Source organism: Melospiza melodia, chromosome 18 (genome assembly GCF_035770615.1).
Source record: "Melospiza melodia melodia isolate bMelMel2 chromosome 18, bMelMel2.pri, whole genome shotgun sequence".
Taxonomy (NCBI): Eukaryota; Metazoa; Chordata; class Aves; order Passeriformes; family Passerellidae; genus Melospiza; species Melospiza melodia.
In genome coordinates this window covers 6,499,725-6,526,241 of record NC_086211.1, presented here as the reverse complement: position 1 = coordinate 6,526,241, position 26,517 = coordinate 6,499,725, and the positions used below count along the sequence as shown (strand labels likewise).

The window sequence follows — 26,517 nt, the reverse complement described above, 5'->3', positions numbered from 1 at the left end:
TAGCAATGCCCTAGAGCAGACAAGGAGTACAATGCTGCATGATGTGGGACAGTTAGGCACAGGATCCTTTTAGGTGAGAAGTTGCCATTACATGTTCCAGAGCCCCTGAAGCATTTCAGACTTAGTGTGTGTTATCTGCTGAGAAGCATCTTCTGACTTTGTGCAGAGTGAATTGTTTGCTGTGACCATCCTGCTCCTGTGGCAGGGCTGCTTTGGGCTGGCTCAGCTCTTTGAGATGCATTACAGTTGTCAGAATAAAAATACCCCAGCAGCAGCTTGGGCATGGGCACTTCTTCTCTTGTGCTGAATTGGCAATTGATGTGCTAGCCTGCCCTTGCCAGTAACTTTAGGAGAGCTGAAACTCCTCTAGTGACATAAATATTAATACTTCAGTCTGATATTTTTAAAAAATGAGATTATTTTTAAAACATCAAAGTTGTTTATTTAAGAAAGCTTTAAAATGTTAACTGCTTGAGTAGGAACGATCTTTACTGGATGTTTTTCCTATTCCACGACCAGGTGGAGCTGAGTTGTCCAAAGGAGATGGCCTGGAAGGTGAACATGTACAGGGGGTACCTGGCCATCTGCCACCCCGAGGAGCAGCAGCTGAACTTCATCGAGCGCCTGGTGGAGATGGCGAGCAGCCTGGCCATCCGCGAGTGGCGGCGCCTGCCCCACGTCGTGTCCCACGTCCACACCCCCCTGCTCCAGGTAACAGCAGAGCTCTCAGCTCCAGATGTCCTCCAGTAGCAGGTCTCAGAACTGTTAAAAGCTTCAAGTGTGAAATACTTTAGTGTATATTATATATATATATATATATATATATATATATATATATATATATATATATATATAGTACTGATAGTTTTTGCGTCGCGGTATTTTTGTTTGAAGTTGCAGAATGTGTGTTTCTGTTTCTTCAAAGTACTTTTTGCTTATCAGGAAGAGCTTGTAAGTGATTAAACCCACCTTTTTTCAGATATCCAGAAATATTTTTGGGGAGCACCTGGCACAATTCTGATTATATGGAAAATGTAGTTTAACTATTAAATGAAATGAAATAACATGTTTTGCATGGTGAGAAACAAATGGTTGTGTCCTTTGAAACTTTCACACACATTTTACCATAACAAAAATGGATTTCTGTTTCCTTTTGAAGTGTATAAAATATCAACACACCATTGTTTTCTCCATTATTTAATCATGTAAAAAATTAATTTTGCAACTGTAAGAGAAGAATTTTTGAGAGTAGATGTTTTATTGACAAGTATAATCAGACAGAAGTAGGTGCCTAAATCCATCTTTAAAAATTTTGATTTGGCCCAGAGTTACTTTCAGAAGATTCTTAAAAATGAACCTTGTCTGCTCTGATCTGTGTGGAACCAGTGTGGAAGTGGGGCTGAGGCAGATCGTGCTGGGCTTGGCAGTGTGGGATTTAGGCAAAACATTCCATTCATGTGACATTTAGGCTTTGTCCCTGTTTAGATACTCTATAAATATATACCTGACAAAGCTCTTGTTCCTGTGGAGGGAACCCTTCATCTCCAGGGAAGAAATTGTGGAATAGCTCAGTTTTCATAATGGATAATTTCTTGATGGGCCATTGTTCAGAGATCTGACACTGAGCCCTGCCTGTGGAAGTGCACAGGACTTTGCTTTGAGTTGTCTTTGATACAGAGGCCTCTGTGATTCTGTTTAAGATCAGTGGTTTCATTCTGTGTGTGTGATTCATAACCAATCTACGCCATATATGAAGGGGCCTCTATAAAATGATTGCTCCTGTGGGTAGAGATCACGCAGCAGCTCATACCTTTGAATTTTTATAATATAAATTGATGCATCAGATAAAGTGAATGAATATGGAAGTTTTCTCCATATTCAGAAGAAGTTTTCAAGTAAATAAGTACAATTTGTGAGCTCACACAATACCATTAGATGCCTTCTCAATGATTGCAGTTCCTTCCTGCTAGAATTTCACCCACATCTCAAATTGCCCCCCCTCCCCTTCTCAAGAATGGCAGCATCTGCAGCAGGAAAAGATTAATATTGCTAAATAAAGTATTTAAGTGCTTTCAGATGTCAATTAAAACAAGCTTTTAAAACAATCTAATATGTATATATCCCTTGTGAAGAAATGATAAATTAGTCAGTGACTGACAGAGGTACAAATGCAGCCTCGAATTTGCACTGCAGTAATTACTTTTTTTAAATATCAGATAGTATGTGATTAAATACCCATGAGAAAATTAAATTTATGTGATGAATGGGTGTAGGATGAAGGTTAAGCTATTGTGAGAGCTGATACTGAGATGATTGTAAGAAAATATTACTTTAATTTATTTTGTTTTAAGAGATTTCACTCTATAAATTTGGACTGCCTTTTTTTCTCACATAGTTATCTCATTTGGTTGATTAACAGTGAATACAGCTGTTATCTGCCAAGTGGTAGCTTAGAGAATACTACACTGGCTTTATTGTACTACAGGTAATTAAATTCCATTAAAGTTTGTGGGCCTTTTCTTCAGGTGGTTGAAGTTTTAACAAACTGTCTGCTGCCTTTAGTGGGTTCGAGACTGCTGCCATCTTCTGTTTGGTCCTTATTTATATTGTGGATGTTTTCTAGGCAGCACAGCAAATAATTGAACTTCAGGAAGCAGCCCAAATAAACGCAGGACTGCAACCAACTAACCTGGGGAGGAACAACAGCTTGCATGATATGAAGACTGTTGTCAAGACTTGGAGGAACAGGTTACCTATTGTGTCAGATGATTTATCCCACTGGAGCAGCATTTTCATGTGGAGACAGCATCATTACCAGGGTAAGTCTGCCTGGTCCAGCATGCATTCATCATAGAATTTTCCAGACAACACATATTGTATTTGCAGGGATCCCTGTGGCAGGGAGGAATGATGAATCTTTCTTCATGTTCTCAGAAGGCTAATTTATTATTTTATGATACTATAGTATATTAAAGAATACTATACTATACTAAAGAATACGGAAAGGATCCCTAAGAATGCTAAAAAGATAATAAAAAAAACTCATGACTCTCTTCAGAGTACCAACACAGCTTGGCACTGATTGGCCAATGAGTGAAAATAACTCACATGAGAAATCAATGAAGCAATCTCCAAACACATTCCATGCATTAGCACAACACAGGAGAAGCAAATGAGATAACAATTGTTTTCCTTTTTCTGAGGCTTCTCAGCTTCCCAGGAGAAAAATCCAGGGAAGGGATTTTTCAGAGAATGTGAATGCCACAAAGACCTAAGTTCTTGGTGGCTGATTTTGGTGAATTGTAGATTTTATTCAATTTTCATTGAAATGCTTGATTGTCCTAAGTCATCCCCATCTTAAGTCATGTGTGTTGCTGTGTAAGGTGCTGCCCTCTGTGTAACACCATTTCCAATGGCACGCATCTCACCTTGCCTTCCCAGCCATTGTGACTGCCTATGAGAACAGCTCCCAGCACGACCCCAGCTCCAACAACGCCATGCTGGGCGTGCACGCCTCGGCCTCGGCCATCATCCAGTACGGGAAGATCGCGCGCAAGCAGGGGCTGGTCAACGTGGCCCTGGACATCCTGAGCCGCATCCACACCATCCCCACCGTGCCCATCGTCGACTGCTTCCAGAAGATCCGCCAGCAGGTCAAGTGCTACCTGCAGCTGGCTGGAGTCATGGGCAAAAATGAGTGCATGCAGGTAGGGCAGCTTTGCTCCTGAAGCTGTTGTTGGGTCCTGTAACCCCACGAGCCGTCGGATGCATTGATCTAAACAAGCTGCCTGTATCCAGAGCAGGGGCTGAGTTGCCTTGGCCGTGTTATAGCCTGCAGGGTGTGTTGCTTTGAGTCATGCTGGCAGTCCAAAGCAGTTAATGTCCACTGTGAATATATTAAAAATTAGCTGATCCAGAAGTAAAGCGGGAGTACGTTTATTTAAATCTTACAAGAGGGATAAATGGAAGGACATTGAAAATGGCATTATTTGTAATGGGAAAAAACAACACTGAGTGTCTGACTCATGAGTGATGGATGCAGTCAAACTGAAGTAACATTGTATGTGTTGAAAAGGAAAAAACGTGATTTTAGGCAAAATCCACTGGCACGTGGGTGACCAGCAAATGAACCTTGTAATATAACATAAGTATAATTGTAACATAAACAAGGTGGGAAGATAACCTGCTAAATGTTGCCTGTAGTAGTTGGTTTCCATAGGCCAGTGGAAACTTAAAATTGTCAGTCTGTATTTTTTAAAATTAAAACAAAATACTTGAAAGTCATGCTGTTTAAATTTCAAGATAATATTTTGGCTGTTGTTTTATAGCACTTTCATTTAACAAAGCCTTCCCTCTCAAAAGACTTTTCTCACTAAGGCTTATTTAACAGGGTCTTGAAGTTATTGAATCAACCAATCTGAAGTACTTCACCAAGGAGATGACTGCAGAGTTTTATGCTTTAAAAGGAATGTTCTTGGCACAGATTAACAAGTGAGTATGCTGGCTGCAAGAAGCACTAGCACACATCTGAAAAAAAATGTAGTTGAAGTATTCAACACAGTATTTGAGCAGAAAAGCCATTCCCTGTCTTTATACCAGCGTAAAATTTCTCACTGTTGTGTAAGAAAGTAAAAGTATCTGTGAGAGTTCCTTTGCAGTTTGGAGATGTAATGATTGGTCCTATATTGAAGCCTTGTAGGACAGAAGAAGAAATGGTTTTGCTTTCCACTGACAGGCATTTTACTGTTCTGAGGAAGATCTCTCTTTAATTCAATAAATAAATATCTCATCAATCAAATTTTGTTTGGTAATGCCAAAAAGACCCCTTCAGATTTCAAGAACACTTAGTGGGGATGGGATTTAATGACAATTTTGTTATGTGTTACATGTGGGTGGAATAATTCCTTTACCACTGCATTGTGGCCACTTATAGAATGAAATCCATCAGGTCTCAAGCTGTACGCTGCCACCTCACATAGCAATTCAAGTCAGGAAATGATGAATATCTTCTTCTGTGGATACAAGAGAGGATTTTAAATAGGCAGACTGCAATTACTTGGATGGAAAGTACAGTGGGCTTTTATATGGTCACTGGCTTAATTGTAGTTGAGATTTAAAGAGAAGAAAGTGTGCCTCCCCTATATTGTTAAATTTTTAAAAATTCTTGCAGAGAATTGTGTCTGTTTGTTCCTTCAGGATTAAATGGATAAAGGTTTCTGGTTAAAAACATGGTTTTGATGTACTTAGAGTTTCTTAATCTTGCCAAAAACCACACAAGCATTTTTTAGCACTGCAGTTGAGGTCAGGAATTTAGGAAGGTTTCTGTTAGGACCAGTGGCAGTGTTGAACCTGAAAATGGGACTGCTGATTGATTACCTGTGTGTCAAAGAAACTGAAGTTAAAGGTCACCTCTGCTCCTGCATCCTCCTGTGCTGCCCATTGGCTGGCCAAGGTGATAGAAACCATTTTAAAAAAATCACCTCAGGTGTCAAGAGTGATGGATTGTAGAGTGGGAGAAAGGAAAACGGTCAGGGAAGTTCCTTTTTTATAAAGGAGCAGTAGTGATGCAGAGTCATCCATCAGGCTGCTGCTGGGCTGGCTCACTTCAAACCTTCATCCAGGGTGCAGGGAGCTTCTGAAAGCAAGGACATTAATGTAGCACAAAAACTAACACATGACAGACAAAGCTGTTTTCCATTCTAGAGTTATGCCTCAGTAGCTGGTCATTTTAATTTAGTATTATGATTTCCCAAGCTAATATTGTTATGTTAAAAATATATTACAGGTAATTTAAAAAATGAGTCAAACAAGCATCATGTTACTTTGATATTGGTTATTTCAATGCTTATTCTGCAAGGGAGAAGTGAAGCTCTTTCTGTTCATAAAGAGTCTTGAAAAACTTAAGGTTTCTTTATTTTGGTGATGCTTATGTGAGTTTTCTCATCCTTTATTTTTATGCCTAAGAAATAACATAGATTCAAGGGATGTATATATACTGGGATGAATCATGCTAAATTTTAGACTTGTGACACTTGAGGAAACCTGGAGAAAACCTCAGAAGTAACAAACAAATAATCTTTTGGTTACCCAGAACTGTGTGATTAACCTTCAAATTCCTTCACTTTTCCTGCTGAAAAAAAGAAACTTTTACAGCTGGTGGGATGAGGAACTGACTGCTTCCAGAAAATGTTGGTTGTAAAGTTTTTCATGACTTGTCTGAAAAACAAGTTAAATAAGATGCCTTCCTCTAAAAGATAATTTAAATAACATCCTCCTAATGTTGCTTTACTCCTTTTTTGCCCAGTGGAGCAGCATGTTTAAATGATTTTGCTTCATTTCCCTTGTATTATTATTTGTTCTTCTTTCTCCCAAAGTGGTGCACTGGGAGTTTTTTTTTTCTTTTTTTTAAGGGAGTATGTGAGATTTTTAGTACTTAAGAAACTGTTTTCATGTTAAAGCATTTACTTTTGTTGGTGCTGAACTGCAAGGAAAGCAATGACAAAACAGTTGTAAGGGACCTTATTTAAACGGTATCACTGAGTATTAAGAAACTAATTGCTTGCCCTATCAGAAATCTGACTTACAACAGCAAGCAGCTACTAAATCATATAAAACTCATATTCCTACTTGTCACCACACAGGTCTGAGGAAGCAAACAAAGCTTTTTCTGCAGCTGTGCAAATGCATGACGTGCTGGTGAAGGCGTGGGCCATGTGGGGGGATTACCTGGAGAACATCTTTGTGAAGGAGAGGCAGCTCCACCTGGGGGTGTCTGCCATCACCTGCTACCTGCACGCCTGCCGCCACCAGAACGAGAGCAAGTCCAGGAAATACCTGGCAAAGGTGGGGTCTGGGGGGTTAAAACAACACCCAGAGCTTCACCCCCTTGGGAAGGGCTGGGATGATGTTTGGTGCTCAAGTTTTTGCAATTAGAGAGAGAGTTACTCAGGCAAAGCTTTCATTTAGATAGAGGGGGCTGTGTGTGGTTGCTCATAATTAATTTTGGGATTTTTTTTATGTCAGTGGGATGTCTGGATTTTCCTTTAAATGTGGAACCTTCCTGTAGGAGGAAAAGGGCAAATCACATCCAGCATTTCTACTACACAATGTGTTGCAATACTTGCAAAAAGGCATCCTTTGGTGCTTTAAAAAGCAACATAGTTTGAGGTCTGTTTATCATTACTATGGATAAATAATATTGAGGTTTACCTAAGTATTATATTTTATTCCAGATAAGCATTTTCTGTACAGTTTTACTCTGAAATTCAGCAAAATTTTGGCCAAAAAAAGCAATTTGTGTTGTATGTTTCTCAGTTTGGGGATATTTAATCTCTCTCATGAAGAAAATTGAAAAATTGTACCAGACCAGGGAAGACAATCTGTTCTGACCATGAAACAAGCACAGAAAATATTGTCTGAGATTAAAAAGGTGGCCTCAACAGCACTCTGAAGTTTATTATTCTCCCTGTCTGGTTGCATAATAGTTAATGATTTTTAGTCAATGTTTAATATATTTAATTTAAATTAAACTAGGGGTGGACAGTTAAAATAATTAAGAACACCCAAAGAAATAATCAACTTCTTGTATCAAGGTTCATTTATCTGAGTTGGATATTTTAGGTTCTGTAAAATTGCCTAAATTTTTATCCACATGCCCAGCCAAAACCCCAAAGAATTTCTGGAATGCAGTCATATTCATTTGCTCTTTTCTGCCTTCATAGTAAGGAGTACACTTACATTTAGTTTTTACATCCTTTAAATCTTATTTCTGAGGAAAAAATAGCATTGGCCAGGCACAATGAATGTAAGCTCTTGTCTCTGAGGCAGCTTTAACACTTTCAAGGACTACACAGTCATATTAATAAAATATCTGCTTTTGTGCATCGTAATGATTGATTTGACGTGGCTTAAATTTAAGCACTGGGAGATCCTCTTGAAATTCTCTCCTAGGTTCTTTGGCTGCTCAGTTTTGATGATGATAAGAACACCTTGGCAGATGCAGTGGACAAGTATTGTATTGGTGTCCCACCCATCCAGTGGCTGGCCTGGATCCCACAGCTGCTGACCTGCCTGGTTGGCTCAGAGGGCAAACTCCTCCTCAACCTCATCAGTCAGGTACTGGAGATAATCCCTAATCCCTTTTTGTCTGTAAGCTTCATTTGTGAGGTGATGCACAAATATTTTTTAAAGCAGATTGCAAAAATGCCAAGCTTTAAAAATGGTATTGTTTGCAACTGTTGATGTGTTAAAAAATGGCAATTTCTGCCTTTAAGCAGGATATTTTAAATTTCATACTGACTTTTACTTATTGAGATTAAATCCAGTGAAATTGTATCCTTATTTGTATAAGGCATTATAGCTCTCCCTTTGGAATTCTATTTAATGTATTTTTGTGAATTATATAGAACACATAAAATACATAGTTAAAAATACTTGTAATGTAGGAGTAAAGCTTGGTTAGCTTTAGTAGCTAAAGAGCAAACTGTCTGGAAGTGTTTTGGTGTTTGTTCATTCAGGTTGATATAAAACAGTGAAGTCCCATTAATGCACAGGTGGCCATGGGAAGCTCCCACAATACCTGAATTCCAGGCCTGCACTGCTCCACTGTTTCCTGGAAACTGGCACAGGACAACTGTTGTGCTGAATTCCTCACAGAACTCCTTTCTTTCCTCCCTTCTTGGTTTTTGAGATCTGGAATTTCTGACCCTGCAGGTCCCTTCCAGTTCAGGGTATTCTATGATCCTGTGAGACTGAGCTCCTTTTATCCTATCCCCTGTCTTTGCTTATTTAGACCTCTGAGAATGTGAGTTTTTGTAGCTAGAGAATGTCCATTTGTGTTGGCATGGGTGTACACAGCTCTGGATATGTCTGTGTGTGCAGATGTGCTCATGTTCCCTTCCCTCCCTCCTCGTAAAATTAAATGTAACTTTGAAGAGACCATGCTGCCAGGCAGCTTAACATGCCAAAGCAGATAAGGCAAACTTTGATGGGTGTTGCTTGGTATTGTCTGGCAACACCAGTGTGCTCTACTGTCTTCTGGCAGAAAATACTCATTTCATCACTTTGTAGACACTTTATTTGTTGAGATCTGTATAAGATTTGTAGAAGTGTTTGCTCAAAGTCATACACTAGTTGGAGTTTAGACTTGTAAATATCACAGATACTCCTGTTTGTCTTACCTTTAAACTTTAGGTACGTAGAAAAAGTATGAAATAAAAAAATACCATATTTTCTGTGTTACTGCTTTAAAACTCCAAAATTCTCTTCAAATAGCTTTTGACTTACAGCATGAAGCATGTGTGTGTTAGGTTAGTGATCTGTCATAAATATCAGATTACTGAATGCTTCAATCCCATTGCTACATTTCCACCACTTACCATATCCATTTGGATGGAGAAAGGATCTATGATTTAGTAAAATTGTGGCTCAAGAAGCCTCAAATGCTGTCTTAAGATGTGCTCTACTGCAGGTAGTAGACGCATGGTTTCTTTCCTTTAATAGATACTGAGATTTACAGATTTAAATGGGATGCTGAATGTCAACATCTCTTTAGGGTTGTTTTTTTTTTAATGGAAGCCATAAAATCCTGGTTTTATTTTTGGGTGCAGTTGATATCCCCTTACATTAAGTGCCACAATTAGGTGGAGTAAAGTTACTCTCTAATGGGCTTTCTTATCAAGTATGGTGGGGCTTGCTGGGAATTGTGGCCTAATTTAAAGACTAACTGCTGTCATTATGTCTGTTTTTCTTCCATTATGCACATGAGTAAGATCTTTGAGCTGGCCCAGCTGGAGCTCTGACATTATGCTGCTTTCAGGTTTATTAGGCAATATGATCTGGAAACCCTAATTAGGTAATGTCTTAACAGTGTGTGCAGGGAGCTACCAATTCATCCTCTTCGGGTTCCTGTTACTGAAAGAATCTTTAATTTCCATAAGCTGTTATTTAACACAAAGAGCTGATTATTGCTGAATTGGACTCATTTACAAGAGAACCTCTCTGTGTTGATGTGATCTGTAGTCAGTATTCCTTAACTGAGAAATGTGCATCTCCAAATAGGTGGGAAGAGTCTACCCCCAGGCTGTTTATTTCCCTATCAGGACCCTCTATTTGACCTTGAAGATAGAACAGCGAGAGCGCTACAAGAGCGGTGAGTTTGGTCCTCAAGGAATTGTTGGGGTCCTTGGAACTTAATTGTTAGGTCAAGTTTCACTGGGTATTACAGAAAAACAGATTCTCCAGAAAATATACCAACTTAGCAAAGCTAAGGAAGAAAACTCTTGATAAGCTCTGCTTGTATTGGTTTGTTTCTGTGGAGTTAAACCTGCAGATGGCTTGAGCTGTCTTGAATTTTCTTGTATAAAATACTCACCAAGAGGAGTTCCATCTCTTTCATTCTCATGTCACCTTAGTTATTGAGAATTGCATGTTCTTTACTGAATGTTCTTGATAAATTTGTGGAAAAGTAGAACATTCTTGGTTTACAAATACCGAATGTCGCAGTTTTCTAAGATTCTCTAGACTGATTTTCATTGGAAGCATGAACCATGCAACATTTAGGAGCCACACTTTAAAAAATTGTATCTCCATAATAACTTCTTGTGGTAATTTTTAAAGTAAAACGAGCATCTCAATGCTCATAAAAGCAATGTTGGCTTTGAGAAATGTTTGGGAGATGGGGAAAGCATTCAGCAACTTGCACAACAACTGTTTTCCCAAGAACAAATCACATCTGGAACAGTTATGTCAAATGATTCCACAGAATTTAGTTGTTCTTTTGTCCCACATAATTTCCTGGGAATCCTGGGAGAGCTACTTGAAGAACTCTCATTTCAGTTCTGTGTTCTTTATTACAAAGTACATTGTTTATTTAATTGCCCTTTCCATTTGGGAACTAGTTCACTAAACTTCTGTATAAAATTGTGAAAGGGCACTAATTAAATAATGTTTTATTTTTGTTTGGGTACTCTTTTGCAGAACGAGATGCCCACATACTCTCATAATTTATTCTTTTCCAGCAATATTAAAATATTTCCCTGTAGGTTCTGCCAAAAACCACTGCTGGGTGGGTGGGTTGTGTGAGTTTTTGGGGATGATCTGATAAAGCAAAACTGCTTAATCTCTGTCTGATGGAGTTGTCATGCTAGAGATGGTTTGTGCTAAAAGATACAGACTATGACAGTTTCTGTTGTTGGCATCAACACGTTTATTCTTTAGTTATGTGTGAAAGGTCTCCCCAAAAGGGAAGGGAAAAAATTGTCCATAATTCAAATAATTTGAATATGAAACAATGTCTGTTACTTCAAGAGTATAGGTTGAAGAGTGTTTATTTTGCTTTAATGTTGGGAAGTCTGTACCACTAAATAACATTTGGTGCAGAGTTTTCTCTAAAAAAAACCCAATTTCCTTTCTAAAAAAATTCTTTCTGAAACTGAGTAAGGAATACATAATTAATATTTTATGTAAATCTCAAGCCAGTTCTTGGAACAAATTATTTTATTTCAAGCAGATGTATATCAAGTTCATGAAAGGTCATTCTTATTTCCTTTTTAATGTTCACTTTCCAGATTCAGGGCAACAGCAGCCAAGTTCAGTTGGAAATCAGTCCCACTCTGCCTCAGACCCTGGGCCCATCAGAGCCACTGCCCCAATGTGGAGATGCAGCAGGATCATGCACATGCAGAGGGAATTGCATCCAACCCTTCTGTCCTCCCTGGAAGGCATTGTGGATCAGATGGTCTGGTTCAGAGAGAATTGGCATGAGGAGGTATTTGGCTTCAATGCACCTTGAATGAATGTATGGATCATCTAAGGGAAAGTTAACTGCAAAATATTTACCCAGAATTAATTTTAAACATCAAAGCATAACTGTTTGTTATGATTAGTAAACTGATGTTTGTAGAACTGACGGTTCTGATTGGAGTTTCAGGATCTTGGTTATTTATGGAAGCAGTACAGGGGTTTTGCAGAACTGTTAATGTGATGAATGCCTCTAGGATTTAAGCTGTTGCTCATACTGACTGAAAATGTATATTCTCACATTAAGTCTCAGAGACACCAGTTTCCTTCTTGATCTGGTGGTCTGTGACAGGTGGTGATTATTACCTGAAATTTGCATTGCAACAGAGAGCAGATGGACCTGCCACTCTGCTGTTCCTTGCCTCTCAAAGTGTTGGACTACTCTGTTCTCTCTGCCTAGCACAGTGTTTATTTGAAGGTTTCCTCCTATCACCCTTTTTTTTCATATATCTCAAAATATGAAATCTAAAAGTTACCTGCTGTTGAAAGAGCAACTTGTCCTTTATGAGGCAGCATTTTCCCTGCTCAGTTTGTTTGCAATGCTAATGAAATTCAGTGCTGTCATTCTGATTGACCCTCTGATGCAGTTTAAGAGTAGAGTTTTAAGCAGATGTTTCTGAAAGTATAATTCTACTATATAAAATACAGTGGGAATTAATACTTGGTGTCAAATCAGAAGGCCTGATCTTCCTGACTATTTTGTTTTTTCTGTTTTTCATTCTTAGGTGCTCAGACAACTGCAGCAGGGCTTGGCAAAGTGCTATTCTGTTGCCTTTGAGAAAAGTGGAGCTGTTTCAGATGCCAAAATCACTCCTCATACACTGAATTTTGTCAAGAAGTTAGTCAGCACCTTTGGAGTAGGTCTTGAGAATGTCTCTAATGTGTCCACCATGTTTTCTAGTGCAGCCTCAGAGTCACTAGCTAGGAGAGCACAGGCAACAGCTCAAGACCCCGTGTTCCAGAAGTTAAAAGGCCAATTTACAACAGGTAAATGTTTGAAATTTTTTTAAATGTTGCTTTTCATCTCAAGAAAATTTCCTCCCACAGTTCAGCTGTGAGGGCATTCTGGTTTTTTATTCCAATATCTTTCCAGATACAAAATTTAGAAAATCACACTTTTCTGTCATTCAGCAAACCTGAAATAGTTTTGTTCCTGTCTTTTATGCTGCAATAAATGTAATTCAAATGGAAAACAGACATCAACCTAGAGAATAAATATATTGTTATATTTTTATTATTGAAAACTGTGGTTTGATTACATATGTGTTAAAAGATAAATTACATTACTTCAGTGTAATGTTTTTGCAATTTGAACAGAACTGCTGGCTGTATGTGAGGGACAATAATAATCTCTGTCTCTCTGTGATGCCAGAATTTAATGAAATTTTCACCCCAGAACTCCAAACTGATGATTTTATGTGAAGTCTTTCAAAACAGCCTATTTTTGATGAGTAAGATTACTTTAGTGTTTTGGGTAACTAGATTATAAAAATTCTATTACCCAAATTTACATCATTGCTAAATTGAATCAATAACTTTAATCAGATCTAATAAAAAAAGATACTTAAGGGAAGTAGCTTTTTTGCTTCACTCATTTTCTCTTAACCAGTGGTTACATATTTGAGTATCTGATCTTGATTTGAAATTCTAAGAAAAGCTTGTTGACAAGCTTGATTTGTTTGGTGAAATGTGTTAAGGCCACGCAGCTCGTGCATGACAAAGTGACACTGATTGGCATCAGTGCTTTGGGTTGCCAGAATTTTGAGTTTTGAATAAATTCCTTGGCTTTTCTTTAAACATAGATGAGAGTGTTTGACAAGTAGACTTGGGGTGTTTTTTCAAGCATTTTGCTGATAATATTGTGAAAGGAAGAGAATCCTGTGAAAGTGAGTGATTTGTAGAAGTGACCCACATTTCTCGTGCACGCCACGCTTTGCACGATGTCCTTTCTGAGGCACAGCAGTTGCATGACAGCAGATAATGAAAGTCCTGAACCATATGATTAAATTTTCACTGGATGAAGTGTACTAGGGAGGGAAATGGAAGTAGAAACACTTTGTGTGTCTTTAACGGGAGCGTACAGGGGATAAAAGTCATTGGATAATGATTAATGGGGTGAAATTTCACCAGTTCAAGTGCTGGAGTCTGTACCTGGAACAGAGGAATAATGGCAGGTACAGGTGTAAATGGGGAGAGGAGAGCAGGTCTAGATCAGGGATCTTGGGATGGTTGTTGTAGATCCCTTCCAGCTGAAATGCTCCACATTAAATACAAGTTTGGACTTGATTTTGGTTTTTAATAATGGTTTATAGTCCTTCCATTGCAACAATGATGTAGCCACTTATTTGTTGCTGTAAGTGTTGTTGATATGCTTGGTTGGATTTGAGTTATTTTTGGTCTGTCACAGTAGCTCCTACTTCCTTTCCTGTGAGCATCAGAGAGCTCTGGGGTTTCCAAAGTGTAAAGGAAAAGTAAATAGAATGCCAGACTACAGTCTGCAATATATGAAGTAATATTTCAAAACATTTCTAGAGAAACATTTAAGAAAGTTTAATTATGATTCAGTTACAACTTTTAGTTAAAAAGTGGAGAGGATTTTCTTTTTTTTTTTTTTTTTTTGCTGTTTTTATTTTTTTTGCATATCTTTGTGATATATAAATGGCTGTTAAGGCTTTCAGATGTTCTCTCTTAATTAAAGAATTATATGGAACAACATATAAACCTAAGTATGACATAGGCCTGGTCATAAAAATCATGTAAAGTCATCAAATGCAAAGTGTTTCTTAGTAAATTTCAGTTAAGTAACAGTAATTACTTTCTTTTTTTTGAAGATTTGTGTTTTATTTTTCAAGTATGATGAAATATGAATGTCTGCAGGATACACGTAATTATTTTGCTCAGTGCTGGATTAGATTTTATTTTAATCTATTACATTCAGTGTTTAAATTTACAAATTAAATGTGGGAAAACAAAAGAAATTAAACCAATCAGCATACTTAATAATTTCTGTAATCTAATTTGTTATGCAGAAAATTAAAATAAGTTTTTTATTGATTTTACAATAAGAGTAAAATGTAAATAACTGAATAGGATTGTAATTACTGTACTGAAAATTGCATGAGTTTTTTTAACATTACAAGAAACTAATTGTAGAATGTGCCTGATGTGTCCTTGTGTCACACCACAATGTCCATGTTTGTTTTTCCTGTTCTCAGTATCAGTTGCATTTGGATGATGGACAGATAATTACAGTGGTTGCCTTTCATTTCAAAAGTGTCCAAGCTAAGGAGCTGTCTTGGATAAACTTTTTGTCAATTATTCCCAGATTAATGTTGACAACTGTGGTTTATAGACACTTTAGGCAGGGTTTGGTTGCATAATCATTTCCATCAACATCAGAGTTGTATTTTGATTCCTGTTTGGAGCCACTGGAGACTCACACCATTTGTTGTATTCTGAATTCTTTGTCTGTAGCAGTCTGGACTGTTGGAGCTGTGATAGGTCATCTTTATCTATCCTAATGTTATATTATAAAAACAAATTTTACTTTGAATTTTTTTTCTAGAACTTCAAATGTATAGTTCTTTGACCATCTGTTCTTTGTTCTTTCCTTTTCTGCTAAACCTTTTGACATCAAAGAAAAGAAAATGCTGAAAAATGCTCCCTTTGAGAGCTCTCTCAGCAGTGAGAGCAGCAGAAAAGCTGCCTCAATTGTCCTTTTGTGGGCAGATGATAGTTTAGGGTTTGGATCCGCTTCTTTCTGCAACCATCTCTCCTCTTCAAGCTGAATATGAATGGAGAGCTCCAAAATACCCCCTTGAAGGGCATGGTAATTTCCTTGAGACTTTGTCCCCCAGCACAAAGAATTCTTCACTGTGCTGGTGGCTCTGTAGTCAGGAGGAAGCTCTTGAAACCCAAGTGTGGCTCTGCACTGTTAGGAGGGGGCAGGGGGAAGAGCTCTGTGCATTTGCAGCCTTTTTAAGGATTTTTTTTCCCTTTTGCTCAAGAGTGAACATAGTGTGCTTTGGTAGCTCTTTCTTTGCTTCCATTGTAATTTTTAGGTAACAGGATGATATCCAGGAAATCCAGATAAAGAGATGGATGATATTTGACCTTGGTGTCCTCTACATGCAGTCTTGGTTTTCTGGGGCTGAGTGATAAACCAGAAGTTCTGCTCCACATTTCTGCTTTCCTCTCACTGAGATTTTTCATCTTTATTGCCTTTTTCCGAAAGTTCTTGTGAGATTGGAAAGAAGATTTGGGAAGTAGAATATATAAATGTTTGAATATTAACTTCAAAAGCAAGACAGCACTTCAATTTTGGAGAATGCTTGGATCTTCTTCAGTGTCATGGGCATGAAGAATTGTCCTGCTCTGTGCAGCTAAGCTCACAACTCAGTCCTCAGGCACACTTTACATGATTACTGCCTTGGCTTTTTAGCTGGAGACCCTTGAGATGTGAACCTTTAATGGAATTAGACTTTTCCTATGGTCAGAATAATCTAAAAAATCTTCAAATTAACTGTTTTTTTGCTCTAAAACCATTAATAGCCTGTTGCTTTTGATCAGAACTGTTTTCTTCCAGTGTAGCAGAAGGGTTTCTTTATAGTTCTGGAGTCTTAGTTCTTGGAGGTATTCTCTGTTTTCTTAATGCCATGTTAATGTTGTGTAGGTCAAGGGAACTGGGGGGGACAGAGGGTTTGATACTCTAATTTTGGTACCTCGAGTATGTTTTTTGGTGTTTCTTCCTGAGGAGTGATGGTACAGCCTTCAATCAAAGTGTGTTAAGAGGCATCAAGATTTTTTTAGGTCTGTCTCACTGGGGAGAAGATTGTGCCCCATTTCTCCTTCCATTGAGAAGAAACTTCAGCAGCCTTGAGGGCAAACTGCTGCCACTGCAGTCTGTGCCATGGCCTTCTGTGAAAATCCTCTTTAAGGATCAGGGGGAAAACTTCCCATCCTTTTTAGGAATAGGTGGTGCAAGTAGTGAGGTACTTCACACCCAGTGTGTGTTAGCTTGAGAAAGGTGTTTTCCAGTACTAAGTAATGAAGAAATGGATTTTTTTTTTTAAACAAAACCACTGTTTATATAGATTAAGGTGTCTGCAAAGCAGAGAGACTTTTACACAAATAGTGTTTGGTCTTTATTTCCCTTTCTTCCAGCTGAAGTGATTTTTCCTCTCAGATGGGCTCTCTGTGACACGAGCAGAAAGACTGAACTCTCTGTGTTTCCCATCTGCCACTGGGAAACAAAAGAACAACAAAAATCCTAAAACAGGCATTCAGCAAACTAGAGCTGCTCTTGTAGTGAACTGAGTGACTTTTTTTTTTTTGTAAGGAAAATATATTGATGTGTGTTTTTACCTCTTGGCTGATTCACATTAGCACAAAAACTAGTTGCAGTTTGAGGGTACTTTCCTGCACTTCAGAGATTCGGGAGATAAATGATGCAATAATTTTGTCACTTTGATGAAATGATTTACTCCCACTGCTCACTAGAGGGTAGGCTTGGGATTTTAATAAGAGTGTTTTACAGTGATATTGCAGTAGATGCACTGCCCACAGCAGGCAGAAAAAGAAAAGGGAATATTACATCCATAAATATGAAACTGTATTTTTCATTATAAACTTTTTTCTTACAGAAGTGGAAAGGATTTTGTATGAGCTGGTTTTTTGTTCCCTTTTAGGCTGGTAAACTTAGGTCTTTCACTGAAAGATTTTAGTATATCCGTTTATTGTGGATACACAGTGAAATATGTTGGGTTATATGTTCTCTGGTATTTATTTAAGTAACAGAACAGCAAAATGAAAGCAATCCTAAGGTGCATTGTTTTCTATGGCATTAGAATCCTGGATTACAGAAAAAAATTTAGAGTGTGGGTAGAATGACATGAACTCTGCTGGCTAAATGAATATTTTAGGTTGCTTTTAGGAGTTTTTTGGACAATCAGAATTTTGAGTGGTTTAATTGTGGTTGAAAAAAATTATAATGCAGTAATTGCTGTGTGCACATACTTAATTCACTTTGGCACACTTGCAGGGAGATGCTTGTAGCATATTTATGTGGTCAAGTTTTCTGAGCAGTGCTCATGTTTTATTTGGTTTTTGGTATTTTTGTCAACTTAGTGTATATTGAGTGTATATGACATATTGAAATTGAGGTTCTGCAAGAAAATTTGAACTAATTTTTAAGACTTAATTTTCTATTGTGTTGAATAATACTGAAGATTCCATTCTGCTCTAGGTGCAAATCTCAGAAATGCTGAATTGTCATTCTCTGGTTTTTTTCAGTTGCTTTTTCACTTGAGACATGTTGAGCTTAAAATGGCATCTTCTAGGGAGTGGAGAGGAGCTAAAAATTCAAGTCTGTTGGTTAACTTGCATAGTTTGGGCTGCCATAACTAATGAGGTTTACAGAGAGTAGTTTGTCTTCTTATCCAAGTGTGTTTAATTTTTCATTGTTGTGGCACTGGAGTGCTGAGCCATCATTTCATGTATGTGGTTTATTCATTTTCCCTCTTTGGGGAAATTCAAAGACATTTATTTATTTATTATTTGCTTTGTCTGAAACTAGTGAGAGCAGTTTTGGGAAGATGGTGTTGGTTTGGCCCAGAAAATGCTCAGTATTGCAGTGATTTCTGTTACAGAATTACTTGCATAATGTACTGAAGTCCATATTGACCTTGAGAAAGTTCCTTCTTCACCTGCATGTGGATTAAAGGAGATTTTCTCACTCTGTGGTACTTTTGACATTGCAGTGGAAAGAGCAGGCTGTTGGCATAGTATTGTCATTTTTCTTGGGCTGCTGTGGCTGTTCTTCCTATAGTGTCTTTCAGTTGTTGTCTAAGACAGGAAAGAATAAGAATTTTCTTGCAGCTGAGAAGAGAATAGTAATAATAACAATTTTCTTATTTGTCCTGCAGTTCCTCATGGATTCTATGTTGTATCCTCAACTGGGGCTCTTTCATTCATTTTAGGAGTAAAAAATCTCCACTGATTTGAAATGAATAAATAAATAAATGACTTGCAATGAAACAGGTAGAAAATTATAGTGCTGTAAAGTAAGCCTACTTTTCCTCTTTCACTGAGTGATCTGATGTAATAATTTGGGGTTTTACTGCTTTCTTTCTATGCAGTATGTCTGGTTGCAGTATATAGAGAATTCAGTTCAGTAACAGTATTTAAATTTTTCACTATATGCTTTACAATGTTTGTGTGACTCAAACAGGAAAATCTTAGGAAGTTTGTTATATATTAAATAACAGAATATTTTGGAGTTGTATACAAAAAAAAGGTAGCAGATTCTAACAGGTCTAAGTTATTGTTCTGTATAATGCTAGGACTTTGCAAAAAGGTTTTCTATAGAAAATAGAAATATTCAACAGAGCCTGTCTTTTAAAGGCAGTTCAGCTTAGTGTGTGTGTGTTTGGTTTGCACTACTGAATTGGGTGATTTGTTTTTGTTTGGCTTTTTTTTTTTAGATTTTGACTTCAGTGTGCCGGGATCAATGAAACTCCACAACCTTATCTCCAAACTAAAGAAATGGATCAAAATTCTGGAGGCCAAAACTAAACAGCTTCCAAAGTTCTTCCTCATAGAGGAGAAGTGCCGCTTTCTAAGCAACTTCTCAGCTCAAACTGCGGAAGTAGAGATACCTGGAGAGTTCCTCATGCCAAAGCCAACACATTACTACATCAAGATAGCAAGGTAACCTAAACATTCCCTTTGGTAGCTGGAATTCTGGAAGCAGAGAAGGAAATTAAAGCTTCATCCATCCATCCATCCATCCAGATCCATCCATCCGTCCAGATCCATCCATCCACTCTGCAAAAGTAGATAGATATCTTATAATACACATATATAAAATATTTATCTACTATATATATAGTTAAACTTTGGTGTAAGACCTTTCTAATTTATCCTCCTTCAATAATTTTACATTTGATCACTAAACACCCTCACTGTTCAGAGCATATTTAGTTTTCTTGTACCTTGCTGTGAGTTGAGATCTGTGCTTTTATTGTCACCACTAGAGATGCTGTTGTTCAAAAGAGTTAGAAAGCTCTCTCCAAATGCTCCTGGCAGGTTCATGCCCAGGGTGGAGATCGTGCAGAAGCACAACACAGCAGCTCGCAGGCTGTACATCCGCGGGCACAACGGGAAGATCTACCCGTACCTGGTGATGAACGACGCCTGCCTGACCGAGTCGCGCCGCGAGGAGCGCGTCCTGCAGCTGCTCCGCCTCCTCAACCCCTGCCTGGAGAAGAGGAAGGAGACCACCAAGAGGCATTTGTTCTTCACAGGTACTGCAGGGAGAGATCTGTGTTGTGCTCAGAGGTTATAACAGCTGGAGGTTTTTGAATATTCCCAAGGTGAATTCACATCTGGCTGGGTGATTAGTCTTGTCTGGAGCTGTAGCACCCCTCTGGAGGAGTGCAGCTGATTGCAGGGGTCTGGGGTGTTTTTAGAAATGCTTATGTGCATTGCTTATGATATCAAGTGCACTTGCCTTGCTTATGATATCTTGCACTTGCAAGAGATGCCCTCTGGGCCTGTTGGTGTGGAAGTGGGTGCACATACTTCAACAACATTGAAGTATGGGAAATATAACGGGAAATACAAGATTTAGAGACAACTGAAGAGGGACAGAAGGAAACCTTTTCTCCGTGATTTGTGATATAGGAATATTGAATTTCTTTTACATCTTCCACATAACGCAGAAGAAATACCTTTTCTTTTTGCTGCTGAATTTCATCTAAACAAACTATTGCCCTCTTTCCTAAAGGTAAAGAAAAATAGGAAGAATGATGAGTGCTCAATTTTTTTTCAAAAGTACCATCGATGTTTCTGTTAAGATAAAAAAAATCGTACTATAATTCTTTTTTACCTGAGCTTATAAATTAGTTATGAGCACAGCATTAAAGTTTTCTGTGGATAGGCTCCAGCTGATTATCAGGGCTGTGTTTTGAGGGCTGGCGTGTCAGCATTTGGGCTCTGATGAACTCAGGTTTGCTTTGCTCTGTGTGCCCGCCCTGCGCAGTGCCGCGGGTGGTGGCGGTGTCCCCGCAGATGCGGCTGGTGGAGGACAACCCCTCCTCGCTGTCCCTGGTGGAGATCTACAAGCAGCGCTGCGCCAAGAAGGGCATCGAGCACGACAACCCCATCTCGCGCTACTACGACCGGCTGGCCACGGTGCAGGCTCGGGGCACGCAGGCCAGTCACCAGGTACTGCAGCACGGGGTGAACACAGGGCTGTGCCCTGAGTCCTGAACCCTGCCCTGGGCAATTCCACCCAGGGCTGTGCCCTCAGCCCTGCCCTGCCCCGGGCAATTCCACCCAGGGCTGTGCCCTGAGTCCTGCGCTGCCCTTGGCAATTTCACCCAGGGCTGTGCCCTGAGCCCTGAACCCTGCCCTGGGCAATTCCACCCAGGGCTGTGCCCTGAGCCCTGCCCTGCCCTGGGCAATTCCATCCAGGGCTGTGCCCTGAACCCTGCTCTGCCTCAGCAATTTCACCCAGGGCTTTACCCTGCACCCCGCCCTGCTCTGGTCTGGGCAATTCCATCCCTGGGCCATTTCATCCAGGGCTTTCCCCAGTGCCCTCCCCTGCCCCATTTCTTCCAGGGCTTTTCCTTGCACCCTGCCCTTCCCAGTTCCATCCAAGGCTGTCCTCAGCACCTTGCCCTGTCCAATTTCATCCACGGCTTCCCCCAGCACCCTACCCTGCCAGTTTCATCCAGGGCTTTCCCCAGCACCTTGCCCTGTCCAATTTCATCCAGGGCTTTTCCCCAGCACTTCTTCAGAATTTAGGAAGTTCGTTATGTACTAAACCACAGAATATTTTGGAGTTTAGAAAAGAGGTAGCAGATTCTGACAGGTTTAAGCTTATTTTTATATAGAAAGCTGGGACTTTGTTAAAAGGTTTTCTACAGAAAATAGAAATATTCAGCAGAGCCTGTCTTTTAAAGGCAGTTCAGCTTAGCAGGGATGTGTGTGTTTGGTAAATGTCATTAGATGTCAGACAGATACACAGTGCATGGTAGTGGTTGGATTTTTTGCATGTATTTTGATTTTGCATAATGAGAACTCTATGTCTCTTCAGAGTTTTAGGTGATCTTTGAATGATTTTATTTTAAAAAAGCTGTGTTTGTATTGCTGGAAGTTGTTTTGGGTTAATGCAACTGAAAACAGGCAGGGTGCTGATTGATTTTTTTTTTTCCTCTCGTGTATAGTGCTTTAAAAATAATTAATTGACAGCATGGGAAGCAGCATTTCTAATTTGCCTAAGCAACTACAGCATGGTATGTGAGGCAGGCTTCCCATGTTCTTCTAATATTTCTCTTAAAATTGCCAGTGGATCCATTCATCTAAGCCAAACAGAAGCAGTTGGGCAATCTCACCTAATAAATGAAGTACTCAGGAAGAACAAAGCTCTCTCTCTCTGTAAACTCCACCAAACAATCAGCTGTGATGTATAAGGTGGTTTTATGTTGTTTTTTTTTTTTTAGTTAGGGTTAGTGCAAATTCATTGGTAAAATGCCAGTCCCATTCCAAGTACAGCTATTAGAAAATACACAATAAATATGTATTACAGATGTAGTTTAAACAATTGTCTCAGACTTTTTTTGTTACAAAATAAAAATGGGAGTGCTATGTAACACTTGTTTCTATTTTCAGAATTCTTACATTTGAAACTTTAACAGCCCTTTAATTGAAGTCACCATAACTATCATGCTTCCTGGTGTAACAGAACAGATCCTTCTTTTTCTAACTAATTAGGTCTGGTATATGCTATAGTAATCAAATATTTTGGTAGATTTTTTCTTTTTTTGCTTTTTCTAAAACGAGATACAGCAATTAAGAGCAGATTGGTAGTTGCTTTAGAGCATTAAAAATGCCTTTTCCAAGTAACCCTTCTGCTGTGCAGGTTCTCAGAGACATCCTGAAGGAGGTGCAGAGTAACATGGTGCCTCGCAGCATGCTCAAGGAGTGGGCCCTGCACACCTTCCCCAACGCCACGGATTACTGGACCTTCAGGAAGATGTTCACCATCCAGCTGGCCCTCATTGGCTTTGCAGAATTCATCTTCCACTTGAACAGGCTCAACCCTGAGATGCTGCAGATTGCCCAGGTGTGCTTCAGTTTGCTCATTCTCTCGGCTTGGATCAGATGGGTATTTACAGTGTGCTTTTGGAATGAGCTGAAGTTCAACATAGATAATTAACAGTGCACTTCAGTAGGTTTATTTCTGTGTGATTGCACATCCTGTAGGGAGCAATTTTACCTGCAGTCCCCATGGACATAAACTCTGCCCTCTGTGGTGAGAGTTTAGAACTTTGTGGAATTGTTCTTAGATATTTGAACTCTTCATGTAAATGACTAAGTCTCTCTTTTTAGTCTTCTTTCAAATATATGCTTTCAAAATACCTTTGTATTAAATCAATTGGGTGTAAGAAAAATAAAATACAGAGCTTCATTTTCTTAAAGGGTTATACCCCTTTTCAAATACCATTCTCTTTTGAACATATCCATCAAGCTACAACTCCTATTAATCATTATTTTTCTGTTTTTACCCAATATTTAAAATTAAGCTTCCCACCTAAAAAATAGCAAAGGTGGTATTTATTAAAGTCTCAATGCCATTTTAATGCATGGAGAGCTATAGTCTGCGTAGCAATTAAGATTTTTTGATCCCTCTATTAAGTGTTCAGCTTAATTTTCAGTTGTTTACCCACAGTGAACCTTGGACACTGAATATTGTCCCAGAGGTCTATTGGCAGTGACTCCATACAGATCAGGATCCAGAGGAATCTACTCCTTAAGTTTGGTATTACATGTATTTAGTGACGGGTTTGGACACAACATTTTGAGAGAAATACTTACCTTTGTGCATGCCATTATTTATGACTTCATTGCTCAAAAGTTATTTGGCTAAACAAATAAAACGCTTTTGAAGCACTGTTGAAACTCAGCATTAACAGACACAAAAACTCGACTACTTTTGTTTCCATGAAGGAAAATCAGTTCCTTTAACTGCTTTTGTGCATGTTTGTGTTCATCCCAGGACACTGGCAAGCTCAACGTGGCGTACTTTCGCTTTGACATCAACGATGCCACGGGAGACCTGGACGCCAACCGCCCGGTGCCCTTCCGCCTGACCCCCAACATCTCCGAGTTCCTCACCACCATCGGGGTCTCGGGGCCCCTCACTGCATCCATGATTGCAGTGGCTCGCTGCTTTGCACAGCCAAACTTCAAGGTTTGTAATGCTTTTTTTGCAGGCTTGTATTTGACAATTCATAAAAAAGCCAGCACTTTTTTGGTGAAGGTAGAAACTGAACGATGGTGCGGATTTGTTTTAAAATTTTACCCTGAGGTCATCACAAAGGCCAGCTGAAATGTTGGAAATGTTTGGAAATGTTTTATGTTATGTGTAAACATTTAATTTGACTCAGACTCAGCATAAAAGTTTGTTTTAGAAGCTCGAGACTGTTGGAGTTGGCAGATTGATACCAGTAACTCAATTCAGTGATGAGGAAAAAATAGGAAAGTATTTGTTGCAGGAATTTCTTTTTCATCCAAGGATAGAACTGGCCTATATAACATATATGTGTATCTATATTAAATACATATGTATGGATATTGTAGTCAGTGTTCTTTTGCTGTGTAGCAGAAAATAATATTCCCCTAGAGTGTAATGACTGCAAAAAATCCCTCCAGCTTTCCAAAGTGTTCCAAATCTCTGCCCAAGACTTCTGTCTGTGTGTGTTGTAGAAGCCATGAATTTAGTGGAGTCATTTAAAAATAGGATGTACACAACTGTATCTGTGTATCAATATCTCAATATATGTTATTAATTTCTGTAGGAGTCATTGTGTTGTGTTTTTGTAATGGAAACTTTTTATGAACAGGAATAGCTGGAGAGGAAATAATAAAATGTTTGGAAGCCACACTCGTCTTGAAAAGTCTGAAATTGCAATGTGGCACCAAAAGTGTCAAAATACTGTCGACTAAAATCTAGTTACAATTCTGTAATCTGATAGAACCTGATCATTCTGTGGATTAAGTGCCATAACCTGATTTTTCTTCTTTGTATAGGTTGATGGCATCCTAAAAACTGTGCTAAGGGATGAGATCATTGCGTGGCACAAAAAAACCCAAGAGGACACCTCGTCTCCACTGTCAGCAGCTGGGCAGCCCGAGAACATGGACAGCCAGCAGCTGGTGTCCCTGGTTCAGAAAGCTGTCACTGCCATCATGACCCGCCTGCACAACCTGGCCCAGTTTGAGGGAGGGGAAAGCAAAGTCAACACCCTGGTGGCAGCTGCCAACAGCCTGGACAACCTCTGCAGGATGGACCCCGCCTGGCACCCCTGGCTGTGACTCCATGCGTTCAAGTGTTTGAGGGGAGTTTTGTTGTTTTTGTTGGGTTTTTTTTGGGTTTTTTTGTTGTTTTTATTTCTTCCTGTTGTTTGTGGTGTGAGCCATATTTTGTGTCAAGAAAATGTGAAAAAAGCTTTCCAGACGATGGCTTACCTGTCACACTGCGTTTTGTCAGTTTTCATTCTAGCTGTGTTTACAGTAGTATGGTGTTTTTACTGGTTTTAATTTCAGGAGGAGACATTTCCTCCTGTTTATGCAGTTGATATGCAACAGCAGCTTTTGCAAATAGATTAAAATGAAGAGAGAAAAATAATATACAGAAAAATCTAATTTTATGATGAAGACTATGAAACTAGCATTGTTAGATTTAGGGTCTGCCATTCCTAATAACTTGCAGTATATGAATTTTTTATACTATAGTAATTACTAAAAAAAAAAAAGAAAAATACAGTAATCCCTGTAACTGAGTTTTCCTCGGTGAAATTTTACTTAATCACTCTCTTCATAATGCCAAATTGAAGGCACAGATAAATGCTCTTAACTTTTAAGTTTGCTTCAAATTTACATGAGCAATTGCTTTGTACAGACAATTTTGTACCAAATGTTATAGAGGTGAGATTTTGTTAGGCACTGAGAAAATGATGATCAAATTGTGCTGACTTTTCCTGGAGCACAAACTATGTACAGTAAAAGTGTAAACCATTTAGAGTATTTGGTTTAGTTGTGGACAGTGTTTGGGGGGAAGTTTATAAAAGGATGGAAAAAGTCATCCTTTGATATCTGTATTTGTCTGTAATAGAGAAAAAATTGAAATCTTATCAAGTTCTCTTTACTGTTTAGAATTACAGTAGCTTCTTTAGGATGAACCTGTTCCTTTGTAATTTAAGAAGAAGAGCAGTTTAATGTTTTACTTGTCTTTCTGTTGTGTTAGCATTTTTATAAAACTTCAGTGTTGAGAATGTTAAATTTGTACAGAGTGATTTTTTTCCAAATAAATATTTTATAAAACTCTCTGTGGTATTCATGTCATTTATAATATTTTTAATATCCTATGAGTATGATTTTGCTTCATGATATGATGGATGAAACAAGCATGGCCCTTCATTCCCATGCTTGGTGCTCCTTTTGTATCAAAGAGAATTTTGCTCTATGGCACTATGTACAAGGGGAAGCTCAAATAAATGAGTGCCAAGGACTGTATAAGGATTTGGAAAACAAACATCCCTTTTTTTTGCAAAGACTTACTTCCTTATCAAAATCATGTTGGCAGGAATAATCTTCTTATAAAACACAGCACTTCCTGCATGTGTCACGACACACTCTGTCTGCAGTCATTCA

At 38.7% G+C, this 26,517-nt stretch overlaps 1 protein-coding gene across 2 annotated transcripts in view; it reads left to right on the top strand.

Moving 5' to 3' along the window:
- TRRAP (transformation/transcription domain associated protein) overlaps window positions 1-26,190 on the top strand; it is a 75,400-nt gene extending 49,210 nt beyond the window's left edge. For both annotated transcript variants that reach the window (XM_063171846.1, XM_063171845.1), the window contains exons 57-71: window positions 520-711; window positions 2,624-2,819; window positions 3,442-3,707; window positions 4,391-4,491; window positions 6,642-6,843; window positions 7,951-8,115; window positions 10,060-10,150; window positions 11,568-11,767; window positions 12,525-12,786; window positions 19,281-19,506; window positions 19,885-20,102; window positions 20,840-21,024; window positions 22,724-22,927; window positions 23,861-24,055; window positions 24,895-26,190. In XM_063171846.1, the coding sequence (XP_063027916.1) occupies window positions 520-711; window positions 2,624-2,819; window positions 3,442-3,707; window positions 4,391-4,491; window positions 6,642-6,843; window positions 7,951-8,115; window positions 10,060-10,150; window positions 11,568-11,767; window positions 12,525-12,786; window positions 19,281-19,506; window positions 19,885-20,102; window positions 20,840-21,024; window positions 22,724-22,927; window positions 23,861-24,055; window positions 24,895-25,179 (2,988 nt within the window). In that variant the 3' untranslated portion in view covers window positions 25,180-26,190. The remainder of the gene's footprint in view (window positions 1-519; window positions 712-2,623; window positions 2,820-3,441; window positions 3,708-4,390; window positions 4,492-6,641; window positions 6,844-7,950; window positions 8,116-10,059; window positions 10,151-11,567; window positions 11,768-12,524; window positions 12,787-19,280; window positions 19,507-19,884; window positions 20,103-20,839; window positions 21,025-22,723; window positions 22,928-23,860; window positions 24,056-24,894) is intronic.
- Window positions 26,191-26,517: the final 327 nt, after the last annotated feature.